This window comes from Chenopodium quinoa, unplaced genomic scaffold (genome assembly GCF_001683475.1).
Source record: "Chenopodium quinoa cultivar QQ74 unplaced genomic scaffold, ASM168347v1, whole genome shotgun sequence".
Taxonomy (NCBI): domain Eukaryota; kingdom Viridiplantae; phylum Streptophyta; class Magnoliopsida; order Caryophyllales; family Amaranthaceae; genus Chenopodium; species Chenopodium quinoa.
This window is the reverse complement of record NW_018744311.1, coordinates 2,183,812-2,209,354: the sequence shown is the minus strand read 5'-3', so window position 1 is coordinate 2,209,354 and position 25,543 is coordinate 2,183,812. Positions and strand designations below refer to the sequence as shown.

General features: G+C 35.4%; 1 protein-coding gene across 1 annotated transcript; it reads right to left on the bottom strand.

Annotated features, from left to right (window-relative positions):
• Window positions 1–8,724: 8,724 nt before the first annotated feature.
• Window positions 8,725–20,680, bottom strand: LOC110696079. The gene is made up of 10 exons (XM_021873350.1): window positions 20,116–20,680; window positions 19,384–19,651; window positions 17,191–17,379; window positions 16,539–16,631; window positions 16,236–16,418; window positions 16,001–16,103; window positions 15,725–15,910; window positions 10,724–12,837; window positions 9,563–10,125; window positions 8,725–9,251 (listed from the first exon to the last, which is right to left on the bottom strand). The coding sequence occupies exons 2-10, from the start codon at window positions 19,612–19,614 to the stop codon at window positions 9,236–9,238; spliced, it is 3,678 nt and encodes a 1,225-aa protein (XP_021729042.1). The 5' UTR covers window positions 19,615–19,651; window positions 20,116–20,680; the 3' UTR covers window positions 8,725–9,235.
• Window positions 20,681–25,543: the final 4,863 nt, after the last annotated feature.

The window sequence follows — 25,543 nt, the reverse complement described above, 5'->3', positions numbered from 1 at the left end:
GCAAATTGGAAGGTTCCACCAAGCCAATTGGACTCCCAGAGGATATTAGGGACCATGGTAAACATTTCGGCAATTTTTATTTTCGGGCTGAAAAAAGTCAAAAATTACAAAATTGAAGGCTAATATCCACACTTTTTGAAAAATTTTGGAGGATTCGAGGCTCGGTGTCGAAAAGTCTTGAAATTCTCGGGTATACATCTCGGGGTCATATAATTCAGTTTGGAGGCATTTATGATCATTATATGTTGTCATATATGTTCGTGGTAGGCTTGATTTAATGATATCGGTGCAAGTTGGAAACCGGTAAATTGGCCGTTTAAAGGCAAATTGGATAGTTCAACCCACTCAATTGGACTCCTGGAGGGTTTTAGGGACCATGGTAAAAATTTCTGTAATTTTTATAAATTTTATTTACGGGCGAAGAAAGTCAAAAAATTCCTAAATTGAAGGCTTATATTCACGCTTTTTGAGAAATTTTAGAAGTTTCGGGACACAGTGTCAAAAATCCTTGAGATTTTAGGGAATACATATCGGGGGTAATATAATGACGTTTGAAATCATATATGATCATTTTATGTTGTCTTAAATGTTCGTGGTAGGCTTGATTTAATGAAATCGGTGCAAGTTGTAAACAGGTAAATAAGTCGTTTAAAGTTAAATTGGATGGTTACACCCACCCAATTGGACTCCTGAAGGATATTAAGGACCATGGTAAACATTTCGACAATTATTATTTCCAGGCGAAAAAAGTCTAAAAATTCCAAATTTGGAGGTTCGGGGCCCGGTATCAAAAAGCCTTGAGATTCTAGGAAAATCATCTCAGGGTCACATAATGTCGTTTGGAACCATATATGATCATTATTTGTTGTCATACATGTTCATGGTAGGCTTGAGTTGATGAAATCGGTGCAAGCTGTGAACCGGTAAATTGGCCGTTTAAAGGCAAATTGGATGGTTTCACCTACCCAATTGGACTACCTGAGGGTATTACGAACCATGGTAAATATTTTGGCAACTTTTATTTTTGGGTGAAAAAAATCAAAAATTTCCAAAATTGAACGCTAGTGTCCACGCTTTTTAAGAAATTTAGGAGGTTTTGGAGCCCGGTGTCGAAAAGTCTTGAGATTTTGGGGAATACATATGGGGGTCATATAATGCCGTTTAAAACCATATATGATCATTATATGTTGTCATAGATGTTCGTGGTAGGCTTGAGTTAATGAAATCGGTGCAAGTTGTAAATCGGTATATTGGGCGTTTAAAGGCAAATTGGATGGTTCCACCTACCCAATTGGACTCCCGGAGGGTAATAGGGACCATGGTAAACATTTCAGCAATTTTTTTTTCCGCTGAAAAAAAGTCAAAAATTACAAAATTGAAGGCTAAAATATCCACACTTTTTGAGAAATTTTGGAGGATTCGAGGCCTGGTGTCGAAAAGTCTTGAAATTCTTGGGGATACATCTCGGGGTCATATAATTCCGTTTGGAGGCGTTTATGATCATTATATAATGTCATATATGTTCGTGGTAGGCTTGATTTAATGATATCGGTGCAAGTTGTAAACCGGTAAATTGGCCGTTTAAAGGCAAATTGGATAGTTCAACCCACCCAACTGGACTCCCGGAGGGTATTAGGAGCCATGATAAAAAATTTGGCAATTTTTATACACAGGCGAAAAAAAAATCAAAAAATTCTAAAATTGAAGGCTAACATTTACGCTTTTTGAGAAATTTTTGAGGTTTCGGTTCACGATGTCGAAAAGTCTTGAGATTTGAGGGAATACATCTCAGGGTCATATAATGACGTTTGGAACCATATATGATCATTATATGTTGTCAAAAATGTCTGTGGTAGGCTTGAGTCAATGAAATCGTTGTAAATCGGTAAATTGGTCATTTAAAGGCTAATTAGATAGTCCCACCCACCCAATTGGACTCCCGATGGGTATTAGTGACCATGGTAAATATTTCGGCAATTTTTATTTTTAGACGAAAAAAATGTCGAAAAATTCCAAAATTAAAGGCTATATCCACGCTTTTTGAGAACTTTTGGAGATTTCAAGGCCCGGTGTCGAAAAGCCTCGAAAATTTAAAGGATACATCTCGGGGTCATATAAATCCGTTTGGAATCATATATACTCATTATATGTTGTCATAAATGTTCGTGGTAGGCTTGACTTAATGAAATCGGTGCAAGTTGTATGTCGGTAAATTGGCCGATTAAAGGCAAATTGGATTGTTCCTTCCACCCAATTAGACTCCCAGAGGGTATTAGGGACCGTGGTAAACAATTTGGCAATTTTTATTTCCGGGCGAAAAAAGTCAAAAAATTTAAAAATTGAATGCTAATATCCACACTTTTTGAGAAATTTTGGAGGTTTAGGGACCCGGTGTCGAAAAGTCTTGAAATTCTAGGAGATATATTTCGATGTCATATAATGTCGTTTGGATCCGTATATGATCATTATTTGTTGTAATAAATGTTTGTGGTAGGCTTGAGTTAATGAAATCGGTGCAAGTTGTAAACCGGTAAATTAGTCATTTAAAGGCAAATTGGATAGTTCAACCTACCCAATTGGACTACCGGAGGGTATTACGGACCATGGTAAAAAATTTGGCAAATTTTATTTACAGGCGAAAAAAAGTCCCAAATTTCCAAAATTGAAGGCTAATATTCACGCTTTTTGATAAATTTTGGAGATTTCAATTGCCCGGTGTCGAAAAGCCTCGAAAATTTAAGGGATATATTTCGAGGTCATATAATGCCGTTTGGAATCATATATAATCATTATATGTTGTTATAAATGTTCGCGGTAGGCTTGACTTAATGAAATCGTTGCAAGTCGTATACCGGAAAAATTGACCGATTAAAGGCAAATTGGATGGTTCCATCCACCCAATTGGACTCCCAGAGGGTATTAGGGACCATAGTAAACAATTCGGAAATTTTTATTTTCGGGCAAAAAAAGTCAAAAAAATCCAAAATTGAAAGCTAATTTCTACAGTTTTTGAGAAATTTTGGAAGTTTAGGGGCCCGGTATCGAAAAGTCTTGAAATTATAGGGGATATATCTCGATGTCATATAATGTCGTTTGGATCCATATATGATCATTATTTGTTGTCATAAATGTTTGTGGTAGGCTTGAGGTAATGAAATCGGTGCAAGTTGTAAACCGGTAAATTGGACGTTTAAAGGCGAATTGGATGGTTCCTTCCACCCAATTGGACTCTCGGAGGATATTAGGGACCATGGTAAACATTTCGGCAAATTTTAATTCCGGGCGAAAAAAAGTCAAAAAATTCCAAAGTTGAAGCTAATATCCACGTTTTTTGAGAAATTTCGAATGTTTTGGGTCCTGGTGTCGAAAAGTATTGAGATTTTAGGGGATAAATCTCGGGGTCATATAATGCCGTTTAGATCCATATATGATCATTATATGTTGTCATAAATGTTCGTGGTAGGCTTGAGTTAATGATATCGGTTTAAGTTGTAAACTGGTAAATTGGTCGTTTAAAAGCAAATTGGAAAGTTCAACCTGCCCAATTGGACCCCCTGGAGGGTATTACGGACCATGGTAAAAATTTCGGCAAATTTAATTTACAGGCGAAAAAATTCCCAAAATTCCAAAATTGAAGGCTAATGTCCACACTTTTTGAGAAAATTTGGAGGTTTAGGGGCCGGGTCTCGAAAAGTCTTGAAATTCTAGGGGATATATCTCGATGTTATATAATGTCGTTTGGATCCATATATGATCATTATTTATTGTCATAAATGTTTTATGTAGGCTTGAGTTAATGAAATCGGTGCAAGTTGTAAACCGGTAAATTGGACGTTTAAAGGCAAATTGGATGGTTTTATCCACCCAATTAGACTCTCAGAGGATATTAAGGACCATGGTAAACATTTCGTCAATTTTTATTTCTGAGCGAAAAAAAGTCAAAAAATTCCAAAATTGAAGTCTAATATATTCACGCTTTTGAGAAATTTTGGAGGTTTCAGGGCCCGTTGGCGAAAATACTCGAGAATTTAGGGGATAAATCTCATGGATATATAATGTCGTTTGAAACCATACATAATTATTATATGCTGTCATAAATGTTTGTGGTAAGCATGAGTTAATGAAATCGGTGCAAGTTGTAAACCGGTAAATTGAACGTTTAAAGGCAAATTGGATGGTTCCATCCACCCAATTGGACTCTCGGAGGATATAAGGGACCATGGTAAAAAATTTCGGCAAATTTTATTTACAGGCGAAAAAAGTCCAAAAATTCTAAAATTGAAGGCTTATATCCACACATTTTGAGAAATTTTGGTGGTTTCTGGGCGCGGTGTCGAAAAGCCTTTATATTTTAGGGAATAAGTCTCGGGGTCATATAATGCCGTTTAGAATCATAAATAATCATTATATGTTGTCATAAATGTTCGTGGTAGGCTTGACTTAATGAAATCGATGCAAGTTGTATACCGGTAAATTGGCCGATTAAAGGCAAATTGGATGGTTCTATCCACCCAATTGGACTCCCGAAGGATATTAGGGACCATGGTAAACATTTCGACAATTTTTATTTCTGGGCGAAAAAAAGTCAAAAAATTCCAAAATTGAACGTTTTTTGAGAAATTTTGGAGGTTTAGGGGCCCGATGTTGAAAAGCCTTGAAATTCTTGGGGATATATCTCGTTGACATATAATGCCGTTTGGATCTATATATGATCATTATTTGTTGTCATTAATGTTTGTGGTAGGCTTGAGTTAATGAAATCGGTGCAAGTTGTAAACCGGTAAATTGGACATTTAAAGGCAAATTGGATGGTTCTATCCACCCAATTGGACTCTTGGAGTATATTAGGGACCATGGTAAACATTTCGACAATTTTTATTTCTGGGAGAAAAAAAGTCAAAAAAGTCAAAAAATCCACGCTTTTTGAGAATTTTCGAATGTTTCGGGGCCCGGTGTCGAAAAGCATTGAGATTGTAGGGGATACATCTCGGGGTCATATAATGCCGTTTTGATCCATATATGATCATTATATGTTGTCATAAATGTTCGTGGTAGGCTTGAGTTAATGAAATCGGTGCAAGTTGTAAACCGGTAAATTGGTCGTTTAAAAGTAAATTAGACCGTTTAAGCCACCCAATTGGACTACTGGAGGGTATTACGGACCATGGTAAAAATTTCGGCAAAATTTATTTACAGGCGAAAAAAAGTCCCAAAATTCCTAAATTGAAGGCTCATATCCACGATTCCACGCTTTTTGAGAAATTTTGGAGGTCTTTGGGCACAGTGTCGAAAAACCTTGAGATTTTTGGGAATACTTCTCGAGGTCATATAATGTCGTTGGAATCATATATAATCTTTAAATGTTTTCATAAATGTTCGTGGTAGGCTTGACTTAATGAAATCGGTGCAAGTTGTGTACCGAAAATTGGCCGATTAAAGAAAAATTGGATGGTTCCATCCACCCAATTGGACTCCCGGAGGGTATTAGGGACCATGGTAAACAATTCGGCAAATTTTATTTCCGGGCGAAAAAAAGTCAAAAAATTCCAAAATTGTAGAATAATATCCACACTTTTTGAGAAATTTTGAAGGTTTCGGGTAGAGCTGTCAATTTCAGTAAACGGGTTGGGTTTGGGTCGGTAAGAGTGGGTCGGGTCAGTTCGGATTAATTCCATAACCTATGCAAGTCGGTTTTGGGTTGGGTCATGCTTTAGTCGGGTCATGTCGAGTCATACTTCTTATAGGGTTTGATTTGGGTTAAATACAGGTCTTGTTATCTTCGGTTCGGGTGAACAATAGGTCGGGTTTAATTCGGGTTTTCACGGGTTAAAACAGGTTAGGGTAATTCTCGGGTTTGAGTCGAGTTCGGTTCAAGTCAATAATTTGTGGGTTATATTCAGGTCGGGTCATTCTCGAGTTTGAGTCGGATTCGGTTCAAGTTAATTATTTGCGTGTTATAATCAGGTCGGGTCATTTTCAAGTCAAGTCATTCTCTGGTTCAAGTCAGGTTCGGTTCAAGTCCATAATTTGGAGGTTATAATCAAGTTGGGTCATTTTCAAGTCGGGTCATTCTCGGATTCAAGTCGAGTAATGTTCAACTCAATAATTTGCAGGTTACAATCAGGTCGGGTCATTTCCAAGTGAGGTCATATTCGGGTTCAACTAAATATGAATAGATAATTATCATTTTTATAAGCTAATTATTTCCTTTGACTATAATATACATGGAAATATATTAGGGAATTATAGTCTATAATTTGGGAAGATAATTATCTCCTTTGACCGTACAACAAATATATACTATATTTAACTCTTAAATTTGAGGATGATGCTCCCTTCTTTTGCTGGCCTGGATCGACTTGGTCTCCCTAGAAAAAATGCTTTGATCAACAATAATAAGGTGGTCTAAATTACATTTAAGGTGTTTTGAAATCGGGTCAGGAACAATTTGGGTTGAATTTAGGTCGGGTCGATAACAAGTCGCGTTGATTTCGAGTCGGGTTAGTAACAGATCATGTTGAATTTTTGGGTCGGGATAGTTATAGGTCTTGTAAAATTCAGGTCATGTCAATAACAAGTCGGGTTGATTTTGGCTCGGGTTTGTAACAAGTTGGGTTAAATTCGAGTCGGGTTAGGAACGGGTCAGGTGGAATTCAGGTCAGGTTAGTAACAAGTCGGGTTAAATTCGGGTTTTGACGAGTTAAATTAGGGTTTTGACGGGTTAAAACGGGTTTGGGTCAATTTCGGTTCACGTCGGGTTCGATTCAGGTCAATAATTTACGTGTTACATTCGGGTCGGGTCATCTCCAGGTCAGTTCATGTTTGGGTTCGGGTCTCACATACTCGGGTCAACTCGGGTCTAGGGTTGGTTTCAGGTCGGATCAGGTAGGGTTTGGGTCATCATTTTTTCGGGTTTAGATGGGTCGGTTAATAATCGCGTTTGAGTCGTTAATTCGAGTCGGGTCAACTTTTGATAGTGCTAGTATTGGGTATGATCTTTAACCCCATCTCCGCCGCAATACTTGCCACCGAGACCTAATGTGCATGTCTCCTACTTGGCCTGCCATGCTAACATCCCTAATCATAATACATCATTTCTCGTTGATTAAATATATTGAAATTATTTTAGGCCAAAAAAAAAAAAAAAAAAAAAAACCACCTAATCAAATCCCACTCTTTCTTTTCTTTTCTTCAATGTTCATCACTAATATTGCCAAATGCCTATTTTTCCGGGTAGTAAATAAACCTTGTACAAATCAATCAATTACATAATACTAAAAGCGAATCTGACATTACACTTGTTATGTTCTGATTAAAAAATTTCCCACCCTTTTTTCTTTCCTTTTTTTTTTCTTTTCTTTTTGTACAAAATCTTCATTAATATTAATTTATATATCCTATAATATTTAATATTAATTTGGCAACTATGTACGAAATATATTCTATTTGCATATCTTTCAAAATATTTATAATAGGTACTTTTCTATGATAAACAAACATATAAGGTTATGTATTAGAATAATGTACTACTCCATACTTCATATCATTCTTTGTCATTGTATTTTTTCTTCAAAAGTTTTTTTGCTTTAATAAGGATTGACACTATAGCTTTTACTATGTATTTATTGATTACTTTATAATAATAACACTAAAATTCAATAACTAGAAATATAAATATAAAACAAAAATTAAAAAAAAAACCTTGATTATTAATTGTCAATAAAAATAAGTCAATTAAATTTGTATAAACATTGTGCCAGTTATAATATGCTATAAAATATTGTGTCTGTCAAAACATGCCAACAAAATAAGGACATATAGGCTATATAATTACATTGCACAGGTTATAATTAACATAAATTTCATTCTCATATAAAACCCTATAATCATTGAATTTGTGTTTTTTTTAATGTTTAATAATCAATAACTTTTGCTAACAATATAATATAAAATTTAAGTTATTTTTTTTCTTTGAAAAGAAATTCAAGTATTTGTTTCAATTAAAATGCTGATTTGTTTTATAAAAAATTATTGTTAAATTAAATTGTAATTCATAATTCGGTTAAGTAAAAACCATGCGTTGCACGGGACTTAAACTAGTTGTTTAATATACTCCTCCACTATGCACAATAATTTTGACATGTACTCTCTTATATCATAAATGTTCTACCCATTTTCATTATACTATCAATACATTATTCTAACCATAAATATCTATATTTGAATATTAGAAAAATAAAATAAAAATATACTTCTATAACAATTGGATATTAATAAATTACTCATTAAAATGAATCAAATAAAACCCAACATGACTTGTAAATTGAGAGTAATTTAGAAGATTTGATATATTGAGAGTAATTTAGAAGATTTTCTCAACTTATAAACAGTGCCAAGAATGATATATATATATATATATATATATATATATATATATATATATATATATATATATATATATATATATATATATATATATATATATATAAAAAAAAAAAAAAATATATATATATATATATATATATATATATATTTATATTATATATATATATATATATTTATATATATATATATATATATATATATAAGGATTAGAGGAATTAATATTTTCGAAATTTAACTAAATATCGCTTGGTTTTTAGGCAAGGCAGCTAAATACAGGAGAGGTGTAGTACCGCAGCCACTACTTTAATGACTTGCAACAAAGAAGCTTTGAGAGTTAAGTAGCTGAAAGCTCTTATTGGAGCAACTTTCATTACAATGGTGGCTTAGAGATTACATAAAATTACAGCTGGAAGTAGCCCATTTCAATAGGCAAACAACACTTCGATTACCAATTGAATCATGTTTCTCCCGAACGCCTTGTTCTATACTAGGACGGAACTCATGGGAGCTCCTCGAATTTGAGACCAGACACCCGACTCCTGAATTTTTCAGTTCAGAAGAATCCTCGGGGGAAACACAAAATGATGATACATCAATTATGTCCAAATCGATCCCTCCATCAATGTTGATCAGAGACGCTCTTTTTCAAGCAACTTAGGTGCAAAAAGCTCAAGTAGAGATTGGCCCTCTGATGGAATACGCAGGAACTGCAACTAACATCCAAGATCTTCTTAGTATGTTTGGCGCAAAAGGCTGTGGATGCAGGTCTCCAAAATATGCTTTTAACTGGCATAAGAGATGCCCAAAGCAAGAGAACCCATGTGTTTGCCTCAATATTCAGGCCAAAAATTTAAAGTCCGTCAGCTCTGCAAGTTCAGAAAAAGATGTCACCAAGCCAGATACTATTCCAAGGATAGCGGTGCTACTAAGGATTAATATGCACAATATACTGTAGACTATTTGGTGGGATGGAGTCATCAACAATCCTCAAGTTTGACTATCACATTAAGAGTCAAAGATAGAAGTAGATACGTCAAGTAACGTATACCATTGGCGAAACACTTCACGAGGAGAAAAATTAGCAATGTACAGTGTACGTGCAACATCACTTCTATCCATGTCAATACTGGAATAATCAAAATAAATATTTAGAAGGGCAGCAGAGTAAGCAGTTTACCGCGGGAACCCTGGGGGAGATGCATAGTCTGGTGAAGGAGGTCCTGTATCTCCCTCATAATTTTGCAGTTGCTCTTGTACCTCTTCTGTTCCTACAATTTGCTCTCGTCTAGCAGAACCAAACTGACGTTCAATCTGGGAATCATAAGCAATGGTCTGAGGATAAGGATATAGCATAACAAAGGGGGGACGGCCATCTCCAGATTGAGAAACCTCATTATGGTATTCAGAACACGTCTGATACACCGAATAATCAGTATCATAACAGCCATTCCATGTAGATTTTGAAGTAGCTGGATCTTTTGGGAAGCGATACAACTGATATGAATTTTTCCGGAAGGTATCACAAGGTCTATCAGTTTGGGAATAGCTAGTAACTGACCGGTCTATCTTTGAGACTGTCTTGTCATTTCGGTATCGAGGTTGAGCACGACCAGAAAATCGTGGCTTCGAGCTGGAATTCCAATTTGCTTCCCTCTCCCCATGGTGCTCATTCCTGTCATGTTTGGAGTCTCCTTGATACTGTCTGGGGGTAGAATATTGGGGGGGATCTCTGAGAACGTTCTGAAAATTTTCATGAATTAAAACAAGTTATGCAAAAGTTATAACTCATAGTCTTCTACACTAAAAGTCTGACAGTACAAGACAGAGTAGTGACAGACAGTATAACTAATAACCAGATGCAAAATGATGCAAGTTGTAAACTAACATGTTCTTATGGCTTATATAGGGAAACCAGATAATTATCCAAGTATCAGGCACGGTCTGATATGGCCCAGATGTAACTTTATCCACTCCTTACAAATCAAAGAACGACTTCTTATGGCCAAGGAGTCGAAGATTATAGACAGGACGAAGAGTGGCATGTATTATCATCTGAATAAACTTTAAATGATGGATAAAGCTTGATTAAAGATTATTATATACGAAAAGGACATAATGAGCTCTTAATTATCACCAAACAGAAAGCTGCCAACACACCACAATAATACGACGATCCAATTTGATGAAAGAAAGCAAAATATTTCAGTCATGTTCTAAACACGAGATGCAAAAAAGGCAAGTATTGAATCAGAACATACAAGTGCATTGTAACCATTAATATAGGCAGCAAAAACAATAAAAAAAACTCCTATATAGTGTCAATTGGAAAGAGTCTTACTGGATTTGGGAAATAAGTTCCAGTTCCATTGCGTTGTTTAGGAAATTCTCCACCATATTGCCTTGAGACACTAGCAGGCTTAATGGAACCTGACTGCTGTGCTTCTGAAACGGGCACTGGATGAGAAAAGATACTGGAATTCCCAGAATATGGTGATCGAGGAGCATCAAATGGGATATTCCCCTGAAGTTGTACAGGTGGTACATATACAGAGGGAGGATGGACAAAATGATGCTGAAATTGAAGGTTTTGACAGAAACGCCCATACTGAAGATTCTTCCAGTGGCTAGCAAAGTCGCTGTTGAATATGTCAGGTTCACACTCATCAGAATCTTCTCTAGATGTAATCCTTTTTGTTGAACCAATGCTACTACTATGGCTCAACCGCTCTAGCCCACTAGCTGAATCTGAGCTATGGCTAGACTGGGTCAAGGAGAAGGTAGACTTCTCCCTATCCGTATCATCATGACTGGCAGGTGCTGCAGAGGTTCCTGTTTCAGCGCTTATATTGTATACAGGTACCATTGTGACAAAAGGCACAGGTAGTCCAGCAGGATAAAAGGCAACTGGTAAGACTGGATGATTGTGACTAATACCCTGCTGTGGACCAGGCCGTACCAAAAAAGAAGAAAAGGGAAACATTGAATTTGGATAGTTCATATGAGCTTGCCCATACCCAGGTAACTGATGAACCTCCATGTGTGAGGAAGTAACAGATGAGGAAGCAGATTTATCATCAACATCATCATCATAAGTAAGATCAACAGATCCTTCCTCATTTAGCCATTGGCATTTAACTACCGGAGAGGGATTTTTTGAAGAAGTTGCCTTCTTTGTCCCTGGGTATCTCACTGTATTGTTTAGTTTGGAGGGTTTTCCATCCCAAGAACTGTCTGAAGTTGCCTTTGTCTTATAGGAATTAGCAGGAATAAGTGATAATCTAGAACTAGCAACAGAAAACTCCTTGCTTTCATGATCACCCTCTCTCATCAAATCAGCTTTACTGTTTGTCCAGGAATCATGGTCATCATCCAGATGATTGACTTCTAGTGATGCTGAACCACTAATTAAAACCCCCTTAACTTCTTCATCAGGTGTGAGTCCAACAGGAATTAATTGGCGATAAGAAGGTGCTACAGAGGTACCATCAGAATGATGCAAAACGTCACCCCAATCAGACTGAAGAGGCGCAAAATTTAATGGCCTTGTACCAGCATATATTTGGGGTCTGGTTCCAGGAAAAGGAGGTGGGATTGAAACAAACTGATGAGAAGCTAGATTCACAGGCATCTGAGCATGCCCACCATGTTTCTGAACCCCAGAAGAAGACATCAGGTTTACAAAGTCTTGTCCCTCCTGGAGTCTCTGATTTGGATCAGAAACTACAGGTTTTGTAGAACTAGCAGGTCTCCTTACATAACAATTCGCAAAAGGATTTTCCATCATGCCAGAGTCTCTCATTCTTCTGTTGTACTCAAATCTTGAGCTGGCAACCTCATTTACCTTTTCGGTGGTCTTATGCTTGCGTAGAGATGCAGCTTCATTAGACAAGCTAGTCAGTTCAGGACTAGAAGATGTCCTAGCAAACTGTGGTGTGGCATGCCCTTTATTTTGCAAGATATTCGCCATGCAAATTCTTTCTCTTTCATTCAGTTGCTTCTTAGTAGGATTTTTCCTCTGAGTATAATATTGATCCCAATCAGAAGACATGTGAGTTCTTGATTCTTTCTCATAATCCTTCTGCCCAGGAGAATGCAAATCTTTGTGCACGTCAATGGCCTCAGCTATCTGATTCACAGGAAGGATACTAGGCTGCATCAAAAAATCAATAGAGCTTTGAGATTCATCAACCTGTGGATACTGACTCAAGTTCGCTGTTGAATTATCAACAAATATATGTCTTCTGCGATTTCCGTCATGGTTGGAGTTGACCAGTGGCGAGTGAAACGCATTAATTACGGGTATGTCAGGACGGACACGTTTCCCATGTCTATCCCATGTGTTCACAAAGAACTGGTTCACTACAGCAACAATATTCTCTTCCTGGCACTCGAGTATTCTAGTCAGCTGTTGGGCCCCAAAACTGAAGGCGCTGCGAATTCTATAAAAGTTGCCTGAACATATACATAGAAATAGAATGATAAGTGCATAAAATTGGTCATTAGATAATCCTCTTCACCACAAGATAAATAACAATAAAGAATCAGGATAGACACGTGATCAAGAAACAGAAATAAGGAAAATACCAAGGAATGTATAAAAGACAAATTCAAATATGAAAACAAACAACACTATCAGGCTTGTCAAAACCCAAAACACAAACACTGAAACACACATATAGAGCACAGTCAATTCAATCTTTGGTTTATTTTGACGAAGCATACACTTCACACTTGTTTATATATATATATATATATATATATATATATATATATATATATAAACTCAGACACACCATTATAAGTGTCAGTGTGTCAATACATTGGTTACATTTATGCTCGATTTCAAATCCTCTCCTTTGATGCCTTTAGCGCCTTTAGCCAGTAAATTATCTCATCATATCATCATCTTATTATATTAGCTGTGCTCTCATCAAATAAAAGCATTTCCTGAGTAATCATTACCACTACAAGAGCAACATCAATATCAGCCACAATACTGATGGACTGTTGGCTACTTTTTAGAAAGGCTATGTAATCTTACCCTTCAAAATATCACAGGGTGAACGCGTGGTTGCTTTAGTGAAAGGAAGGAGCAAAGACGGTATACCAAAAAGTACGAGATAAAGACAGAAATACACTTCAAAACAGTTTATAGGTTGTATAAACCAGAAATCATAGAGAAAATATCTGTTCACAGAATTGCAAGAAAATTGACACAACATTAGTAACTCCAGAACAGAAGTAGATGATAACCGGCAAGAAACTCCATGCACGAGGACATTAGAAAAAGGGAAATCGACAGAATGCCTAACAGGCCCCAAATGGCCCCCTCCTCCCCAACCCTTCCCAAAAATCATTTCAGTGGCAAAATGGTGGTATTCAACCTACTCTAATCACAGAAGAGAAAGCATGACTCCAATTTCGAGTTTTGCTAGATGTACGTAGCATTTCCTTTCCATTTTTAACTCCATTACAACTACATTTTGATATGATACTCATTTTCAATTGGTTAGTCACTCCATGCAAGCACTTCTCAAGATTCCATCTCAACAAAAACCAAATATAGGTCAATGACCATGATCTCTGTGAAATCTAAAGAACCAATCATTCATAGCACAATTCAAAGAACCTGCAAAAGATATTCATAGTAATATAAAGAAACAACTCATCACAAATAAGTTGGTCACAAGGGTATCAATTTATTTTGCCACCCAAACAAGCTGTTAAAACTCATTTGGTAGGTAAAATAATGATTTTGAACAAAATATACATCATCTTGGTTCTATAGTACTTAATATTTCAAAAAGTTAGAAGTTCAAATTAAAAAAAATAATAATAAAACATTTTCCTACTTGGATTTAGTTATCACCATACATGAAATTGAAACCTAATGACTAACACAGTAATATCTTTTTACTGCTTAATTTTCAAAATTTTAGCAGCACCGAACAGAAAGAATTGATAAGAAATATTCTAAACTTTACAAAGTTTGTATTGAGCTAAAAAATAACCAATCAAGTCTTCAAGCCTAAATTGACCCTCTATTATTCTGAAATCTTACAGTGATGAATTCCAATATATAAAGCTTCATCATTCAAAATACATACTACATAATTTTAGTCTAAGCCACTTGTTCATAATATTATATGGTTTTTACATCAACCAAATGTAAGAACAAACGAAGAAACAATGCTACTGCAAGTCCATAATTACCTACTTTTACAAAGTGCTTAGCTTTAGGCGTAAGGACAGGGATAAGCACTACAAGTCCCACGAAGTTCTTGATTCCAACATTAGTGAAAATTGACTCCAAGATGTTCGTGCACATAATTCCCTCAAGTCCTCAACAAATGAATATTTTCTGCTCTAACAAAACTCATTAAGTATGCCTAAATAAAGCAGTAGCTTCAGCTTTAAAAACATATTATGAACTTGCATTTCTTGCTTCAATATACAAGTTTTGGAAAGACAAAAGGGAAAAGGCTTTTTTTAGAGACCAACTTACCTACATATTATGGTAAAGTTGTGGCTATAGCATAATATTATAATTTTTGTGGTAGGTGTACATGCTGTGACTTTATGTGGGATAGAGTACTTTCTCTTACTTCACTTGGTTCCAAAAAGATCTTTTCAGGCATTAGTGTTTTCCTTAGTTGACACACTAAAACCACCTTTTCCTTCAATGGTTTGTACTACTCACAGTTTAAATATTGGGGTTGTGATTGCAATAACAATCATGCATCGAAGAAGTGTTTGCTGTAATATTGTGCGACAAGCCAAATAATGATCATTATATGTCTTATATCGGTTGTATCAGCTGTCAGCTGACCTTAAATTGGTCCATCAAGGCCTTGCTTTGGACATATCTGCTCTGTATCAGCCATTAAGGGTATACATAATAATCCCTTACGACTAGGAAAATACTGATTCAGCAAGTTGGCAAACTAATCATATTGGCTGATATATATATAACCATCTACTCAATATTGGGACTAATAAAGTTTTTTTAGAAAGAACATAAAGTAGATAGTTTTAACTGATTGGGAAATGAGAGGAACATATCAACATTGTCGTCAAAAGAGAACTCCCTAACATTCCTTTGGGAAGCTCAAATTCTGAAAGCCCACAAATCAATATTACGCTTCTTATTAGTCACTTACTACATACAGCAGCCTTCTGTAACAATTAAGCAGAAACCATGTCTAAATGTGTACATAGAAAATGTGATGGTTAAAGTAGATATTAGTGAGGCGTCAGATTTCAAAACAGATAGTCAGCCATGAGGAAAAAAAATTGTTTGGTAAGGAGAGTCCGAGAGTGCACTATGTTAGTCAGATACCTTTACTCACACTGCGGCCAAGGTTGTTGTTTATTCGCAGGGGATCAACAACATTAAAATGTTTGGAAATGAAAGGTTGCTCTTGGTTATCTAGACCTCCAGCATAGACAGAATATGCTCTATTACAAGCATTAAGAAACATATTGTTCAGCAATAACTCTGCATCATCCCTTCGAGGAGGATCAGCTGCAAGCATTCAAACATAGACTGGACATCAGCCAAAAAAAAATAAAAAAACTTAGTTTATTATCCAATTTCTGCAGCAATGATAACTACCTGTCATACTGGGAAGCGAACAAATCGGTACTGGACCCCTGAGGCTAATACAAAAGTTGGCCCAATCAAATTTACTAAAGAACTCCACAAAACGATAGAGGACCTACACATGAAAAACACTGTATATTAAAAAAAAAATCCTTTACGAAGAAAGTAAAACAAAATGACTAAGGAATATAGAAAAATATTCATACATCTAGGATATGAAAAATCATAGGCAATAGCATAAACATACCTCAAGTGGCCCAACAAAGGAACTGTTGAAAACATGAAATATATACAAAACCAAGGTTTCCAGAGCATAAGTTGATATAAGTCCATGATGAGCCCCAAGTATACGGCTCTCGTAGTAACACCAGGCCTTGATTAGTATGATGCTTCGCTTAAATAAATGCTCTCGGTTAATCAAGTTGTCAACCTAAAATCCAAAATAAGTCGGTTACCAATGGCCATTTCATTTAATTAGATTAATCAAGAAATAATATGAGCCATACATATTACCATCATATATCAATATAACCAGGATATAGAAGCACACCTCTTCAAGAAAACAAAGTGTACACAAACCGCCAAGCTGGTTGAAAGATATGTCCACCACAATGTTATCTACAAGGCACTTTATTAACTTCACCTGCAATATGTGCGAAGGTAAGGTATTATACTAGTGGATAACATTAGCCAAAAACACGGAGTTCTCAAATTTAAATTTAATCGTAACATTTACATTGACTTACCAAACCCTCATCCTATAAATCCAAAATTGTATGTTCATTGGCTTAGGTAAATATTTTTATAACTGTATTTTATTAATATGACCGTAGAATAGACTTGCAACCCTCATCCAACAACATTCTAGAAAGGATCGTCCAGATTGTCTAACACACATCGTTTAGAGCCTGTAACTTATCAACAAGACCAAAGACCAGTACAGGACAATTTGGATTCAATCAAAGACACCACAAAGCTAGAAAGAGAAAGTGAATGCTCAACCAAGACAAAGACCAAAAAAAAAATTTACAATTAAGTGATCCCTGCAAAAACAGCATAAATTTTTTGTCTCTACGGTCTACCAACTATATGTGAAAACCTTAGCCACAGGATTATAAATGCACTCAGTAATATATACGAGTATATAATAGACTACAAAGCAACACAAAGTAAATTTGACACTGAAGAAACTAAGAAACTACCTCAGCTTGAATGTACTGAACCTCTTTCACCTGAAACTCAGCATGCTCATTCTTTTCTTCCCTTCGCAACATATCCAGAACGCTATTAGCCCAATTATCTTTCAACTTAGGGTCTTCAGAAAAAGCAGTTAAATCAATATCCCCATCCGGTAGGTAAGTCTTAAGAGTTACGGAACCAAAGGTAAACACCTGTCAATAAGTCATAGATCCAAGATGAGAGGGATAGTAAGTTTAAATTTTCTATTGCAGTATGTACAGAATCAAGAACTTAAGCATATACCAATGCTGTAAACAATCATTCGATCACAATCAACAGGTTCATGATTCACTCAGTTTCTCAAATACGAAATTGTCGACATGCTAGCATCATGATTTATATTTTCGCTGAAGAAAAAAAGATTTTCTATAAGATTAAATAACTCATTTAAGACAAATAAATGTTTCACTTTGTTTTTTAGATCCATTAAAGTTCAAAAGATCATTATGAGAAGAAGAAAAATTGCCTGCTGGTGTTACTTTGAAACTCCTTTATATAATCTGAACATAGGAATTTTAACTAGCTTTATGCATGAGCTCTAATTATGTTGATATAATTAATTGACTAGAGAAATTTAATTCACAGCAAGATACCATCTATGTAGCTAGGACTTCTCATCCTTCAAGAGACACCCACGTGGCCACGTCGTACAAAAGATTCATCATGCCAAACAATATAGGAAATGTGTTCCTTCATACCGTTGGTATGAACATATCTCCCAGGTCAAAATGATTATTGGCAAGACAACCCAAGATTTCGAGAACAGGACTAGAGGAAAGACAGGTTACTCATTTTGTACTTTCAAGATTATGTGAAAAATGTTCATTTGGATTCTAAGCAAGGTAATAGGGAAAATTCCTTAGGTTGTGGGATTTCAATATCTAGAGACATGCAGATTCATAATTCAACCAGATTACACAACTCCAAAAGAAAATAATACTTCCTCAGTTCCACAAATATTGCAACAATTACCATTTTATGAAGTTTCACGAATATTGCAATGTTCCTTATTTGCACATGTTTTCTCTCTTTCTCTCTCCTCGTCACATGGGTCCCTATTTTTATTCAGCTTTATCTCCCTCCTCTTCCTAAAATCTATGTCCCCTTCCCATGTTACAATATTAGAGGAACTAAGGAAGTGTGTGTATATATACCTCTTCTGTTTTTATTAACTTGCAACCTACCATTTTGGCACGTACTTTAAGGTCTTCATTAGAGTAGGCATACGGACAAATTAACTGACAATTTTACCATCGAAATGAAAGAAGTGGTAAGTTGCAACGCTTTAAATTTTATAGCTTAATTCTTCCATTTATTTAGTCTAATCATCTCCTCAAATAACGTGTCAAAAGGGTGTGTTGCAAGTAAAAAATATAGTATTGCTATGATAGATAAGTAGTCCCCTGATTCCAAAGGCTTGCAAGTTGCACTAAAATCAAACAAGGAGTAAAATCCTAGATGTAAGTAGCAATTGAAAAAAGGTGACACACTTGGTGGCTAAATATTTTGTTCCTCCTAAAAAAGTTCTAATCATTCCTTAACTCAAAATTTTCCATAAGAGTTCCTTTGTCACAAACAATGAAACAAATCTCACCCATCGAATTTTAAGGAATCCCAGGCACAGTAGTCACTCTTCTTACTACAATTCTCCCCAACATTCAAAGAAAAGGAAGTAAGAATAAAGGTTAAAAAAACAAAACAAAAAAAAAAAAAAACTCATTGTCCGAAAAAAATATTGGAAACTTTAACCACTTAATTTATTCAAAAAACACATTAGGCTACTTCTTCATCACATGTACTTGTATAGAAATTTTTAGATAGGTGTAATGGATAATGGATTTGCATTTTTCATTTTTGGGTGCGCATTTGCGCACGAGAAGGAGATAAAATAAATTGAGTAGCGGTACAAAACTACAAATACTCCTTAGTTTAAGTTTGTATTTTGGGTGTAAACCCTAATGCATGAAAGAAATTTAGGTATACCACATAGTAGCATTACACAACTAACCAAAGCTATCGTGATATAATCATGAAACAAATCATATAGAATCCACAAATGCCATAACATTATCAACAACTTTAGTCCATATATGGGAAAAATAGATGCATATCCTAACTGGATACGGCGGAAACCAACACTTTAAATGAGTTCAAACCTTGCAAGGCAGACAATCTCCAATTAGACACTGCACATAGGATGCAACAGCATTCCTACGCTTCTCAGATTCCCAACTCGGCTGAATTCGCGATATAAGTTCTGCAGTTCTATTCTCGGCTATAGCCCATCTTCCCGGGTCAAGCGGCCGAGTAACAGAAGCAGCTCCTTTCAACACTAGACCATTAGGTTGGAAGTCATTGGATTGCACCCAATCACTGTGACTATCCATCCTTAGATGGTATATACTCTACCCTCCTTTTTCCTATCTGCTCAAGACAATATATAAACAATTGAGTAAGAAATGCTATCACATTATAATGTAAAACATACATTTTCCAATTTCTCTATCAATAATTGCAGATATATGAAATTTGACATCAATTCATATGAAAAAACTCCTAATTCTCACTTCAAATTATTATAAAAACCCTAAATTTCATTGTGATCCTCCCGTTACAACCATACAAACAATCAACAAATTTCAACAAAAATTGATCAAAATCCCTAACAGCAATTTCCACCAAAATTCACTTCGCAAAAAATGAACCAATGAACAACAATAGAATACTTCGAAATTCACCAATGCTAAAAATGATGAAATTAATTACAACAAAAAGGAAAAACAAAAAAAAAAAAAAAACAGAATTTAATTTAAAAATCGAGAATTGGAAAGAAAACAAAAAATTGCTGAAAAATCCTAGAATTAAAAGAGCGTAGAAATTGTAAAGACCTGATAAATAAAGGATTGAATTTGTGAGACGAAGAATCAATAGAGTAGCAAAGCAATTGTGAAATTGTAGAATTTGATCGAAATTGATGAAGTTCTGCCGCAAAGTTTGAGTTTTTATTGATTTTTGATTTTTTGATTTCTTAACAAAATGAGTAGTGATAGCAGAGAGAGAGAGAGAGAGAATAGAGGACAGGGTCAAAGTAATTTCTGTTGGGGTTATTTTGTGTGTTCTCTTCTTGTCAACGGTTGTTTTTATCAAAAACTAGTAATACAAATACAAATAATGGCCAATAATTGCATTTTGGATATAGTTTACATGTATAAACCATAATAAATGACCTTGATGTTAATTTGAGTAATTTTGAATATGAATAAGATATCGCGTTGGATGCGAGAGATGAAAAGCGTTGGTGTGAATGAATTACTTCTTTTGTAAAAAATAGTGGAACTTTTGGAGATTTGTGCAAATCACTTGTTGAGTTTTATGGGAGATATGTCTCTTGAAAGGTAAAATATCTTTCGTTGTATCATCATCCTTTGAGAATGATGATCTCAACCTTTTCAACAAACCGGGCGTGCTAATAGAATCCTTGCTAGAAGATTTATTTTTTTAACCTAACTTGTATGTCTAGGTTAAATCACAACATCCTACAATATAAAAAGAACAAAATTTTAAAGTATTTTACATTTGGCTTGTTTGGTTGTATGTAGGAATTGCTAATTCCTTGGAAATTTGATTTCCCATGAAATTGAACTTCCTAGGAAATTCTAAAAAGTGTTTGATTAACTAAGGGAAGTGGAAATTCCCATGGAAAGTTCCACTTACCTAGTCCCCCAAGGTAATTTATTTCCCCCATTTTGTGAGAAGTGGGAATTCATGAAAATTTCTACTTTCCATGAATTTGTCAACCAAACAATTTCAATTCTTATCATGTTTTTATTTGTCAACCAAACAACACCTAAATATAAAAATGTTAAAGGCTAATATTGAAAAAACAAAATCTAATATGACAAAATAAAGTCATATATATGATAAATAAAAAATTAAAACAAAAAAGGCACGCACAAAATTTGATATAAAAAACTAACATTACAAAATTTAATTATGAACATAGATATTGTGTTGGTTACATCATTAGATCGCCTACGTGAGAGCATCATTTCTCACTTACGTACAAGGTTTATGATGACTGACTTAGGTCCTTTGAATAAATTTCTTGGCATTTTTACTACTCGTACACTATCATACTTGTTTTTATCATACTAAAAATATGCAAATAAATTTTGAAGCGCGCAATTATGGGGAGTTGTTAACCTGCAGCAACTCTAGTGGACACTCAATCCAAATTCGATACATAATTTGGTAGTGGGCACTCAATCCAATTTCAATACTTAATTTGGGCCTAAGTTTCATGATCTAACTCTCTATCGCAGCGTTGCAGGTGCTATACAGTTTCTCGTTTTTACTCACCCTAATATAGATGTATAGCGTATACAGGTCATTAAGTTTGTTTATACATGCATGACCCTATATGGAGACTCATTAATTATGATGCATTAAGACGCATCTGGCGATATATTTAGGGTTCCATTTATCACGGGTAACATTTATATCCTTTTATTCCTTTAGTTCCTACAAACTTGATCACTTATTGATACTGGTTAGGGCGGGTGTCATGACACTCATCAGTCAACTTTCATATATTGTTGTTTTCTAAGGGGGGCAATCTCAATTCCTAGTCAGGCTACATTTGTTTATTGTAATAATGTCAAGTGCTTTACATGTTCCTACATGATATTAGTTTGCGAACATCTTTACAATATGTCTACCTCAACAACTATTTAAGACTTTAGATCCAGTCTCGGCATTTAACCTCCTCCCGCTATGATTGGCTGATTGCGGGGTGTGTGATAACATATATGTAAAGATATCCTATCGTATTTAGGATATATGAGATTTATTTTGAATGATTATCTTTTTAGGTTTCCAAACACAGGTTTCCAAACACAGGTTTCCAAACACAGTTAAAACTCACGTTGTAACTCCTATATATATATTTATCAATGGAAATTACTCCAATCTAAGGAGTTTCCCAAAATCCTAAACACAAACAAAACACGGTTTTGCTTAGGATATTTTATAATTCTAGACCAGAGCTTTTATTGCAATTACAATATTTGGAAAAATAAAAATAAAAAAATTACACAAAAAGAAGAAATTAGTCCTAAAATACATTTTTAAAAAAGACATAAAACCAGACATTAGCATACTCTATAACAAGTTACGGAGTATTAATATCAACGGATTTTCACCAAATGCCACTAACAAATTTAAAGTTTCATCAAATGTTATCGCACTTTTCAGAATTCACCAAATGCCACTCAATTTTTTAAAAATTCACCGAGTGCCATTAATGACCAACGGACGTTAACTCCGTTAGTCATTAGGGGTTATCATGACACATGTCATGATATTGTTGGTCCATTTATCTTTATAAATAAAAATTAAAAAAAAAGCTGAAAATAATTAGAAAATAAAACAGAAAATTAAAATAAAATAAAAAAAACCCCAAAATTTTCCCAGCCACCCCTACCACCGCCAAACCCTAGCCCCTCCCCTTATATCGCCAGAAAACGGCCGGCCACCACCTTAACCACCGAAAATCGACCGACCGGCCCTTTTGCGCCCCACCTGACCCACCGTCGACCCCAAAAACCACCCACACAAACTTCCCCGACCCTGTAAAAACCTAAAATTAACCCCAGACCCTAGCCCCACGTGACCTCAACCACCTCGCCACCCCTACCACCAGCCAGACGAGGCCCAGAGCAGCCAGATTTGCCGCGTCGTTCTCCAACTGGGAGCTGCTTTCCAACCCTCCCCTATCCATTTACCCACCACAGCCATTAACGAAATCAAGGTTGTGAAGAGGAGGAGGGCCAAAATCGCCAAGTTAGAAGGGGATAAGGGTCGAAATCGGAGCGCGGGGAAGGGGAGGTAGCCGGAAAAGGGATTGGGGAAGGGAAGGGGGCTGGGATCGGGACAGAGAAAGGATTTTGAAGGTTGAGGACTGGGTTTCGTGGCGGTGGGGAGGGAGTTTCGTGCTGGTGGGGAGGGAGTTTCGTGGGAGGGGGAGGGGGAGGAACGACGTCGGCGCTGCGAGGGATCTTCTAGGTGGTCGGCGCTGCGGGAGAGCTTCTTGGGCGGCGTCGGTGCTGTGGGACAACATAATCCAGTAGCTGGGACGGCGGGAACGACAGCGAGGAGGGTGGTTGTGGCTGATGGGGGTTTTGGCTGGTCGGGGTTTTTGAAATAATTTTGGGGTTTTTTTTTTTTTAATTTTCTGATTTTTTTTTTTTTATATTTTCAGCTTTTTTTTATTTTTATTAATAAAGATAAATGGACCAATAATATCATGACATGTGTCATGATAACCCCTAATGACTAACGGAGTTAACGGTCGTTGGTCATTAATGGCACTCGGTGAATTTTTAAAAAATTGAGTGGCATTTGGTGAATTCTGAAAAGTGCGATGGCATTTGATGAATTTTTAAATTTGTCAGTGGCATTTGGTGAAATAGCCGTAATATCAATTCATGTTGATTTACCCTTCACATTGTTTAGAACTCCGTATACAATAACACAAATCATCACGCAAATCAATAGCACCACATCTCACACTTACAGAGTTACAGTACCATTTATCACTAGTAGAAAAAAGGCATTTGGCAGCGCTTCAAACCCGGTCTAAGGCACCGGTTTGAACCGCTGCCTATGTGAGGGGTGCCAAAAACCAAGTTTTTGGCACCGGTTCAAAACCGGTGCCATAGGGTGGAATAGGCACCGGTTAACCGGTGCCAAAAAGGCCCACTAAATTTTTTTTCAAAGTTCTTGGCACCGGTTAACCGGTGCCAAAAACCCCCAAAAATCATTTTTTTTTTTGTTTTTTTTGCTTAAAAATTAAATAAACTAAATTAAATAAAAACACAAAATATAAATCAAACATCACAATCAATACAAACGATTCTATTTAATATATAATCAATAAAATTTTACAACATAGATCAATAAAAAAAATTACTAATAAATCAAAAAAAATTACAACATATAAATAAATAATAAAAACTACAATATAAATAAAAAAAAAATATTACAACATCACAATCTAAAAATCCCCATATTCTTGATTCTTGATTCTTGGATTATGTATACCTGCGCCAATTAAAACATCAAAAATCGAAAAAAAACCCAGAAATCAAAAAATCACAAAAAGCTGCGAAAAAATTAAAAAAACCTAGAAAAAAAAATCGAATAAAAATCGATTAAATTAAAAACAAAATCGGAAAAAACCCAGAAATAAAAAAATCAAAACAAAATCGAAAAAAAAAACAAAATCCCAGAAAAAATGAAAAAAACCCATAAATCATAAAAATAAAAACAAAATCGAACAATCAAAAAACCCAGAAATCAATTAAAATAAAAACAAAAACAAAAAAAAATTGAAATCGAAAAAACCCAGAAAAAATCGAAAATCAAAATCAAAATAAGGCAACGAAAGTAAAAATCGAAACACAAAAATCAAAATCGAAAAAAAAGAAAAACAAAAATCAAAATAAAAAAACAAAATCGAAAAAATAAAAACAAAATCCCAGAAAAAAAAATGAAAAAAACCCAGAAAAAAAACCTAGAAATCATAATAAAAACAAAAACGAACAAATAAAAAACGCAGAAATCAATTAAAATAAAACAAAAACGAAAAAAAAATTGAAATTGATATCGAAAAAACCCAGAAAAAATCGAAAATCAAAATCGAAAATCAAAATTCAAAATTCAAAAATCAAAAATCAAAATCAGAAAACAAAAACCCAGAAATTGAGGGAGGAGGAGACGTGTTCTTGGTGCTCTCCGTGGAGGTGTTGCATGTGCTCGCCGTGGTGGTCTTCGTGGTGAGCTTGAAGGAAAAGGAGACGCGGTAGCTTTGGGAGAATGAAGAAAGGGAAGGAGGAGATGAGAAAGGGCGAAGGAGGAGATGAGAAGAGGAGAGAGAAAGAGTAGGAAAGAACCGGTGCCCTTTTAGTTTTTGGCACCGGTTTGGTCTGAACCGGTGCCTTTTATATTTGTGTAAAATGGCGCCCAAATTTGGGCCGGTTTAGGGCACCGATTTGGCCTGAACCGGTGCCTTTATGGGGGTGCCTTATTGTATTTTTCTACTAGTGTATATAGTTTTATAAAACATTTATATTAAAATCATCAGTAGAATTAATTCTTTAAATGTGATCAACATTATTTCTTTCACATTCTCACTAACTTAAATACAAATTATATAACGTTAATTGGTTAAAGACTCTAAATATTCCATAACTTGCATATTTAAGCATCAAAATGAGGTGATTTAATTTCTTAAAAAACACCTCAAGAAATATAATC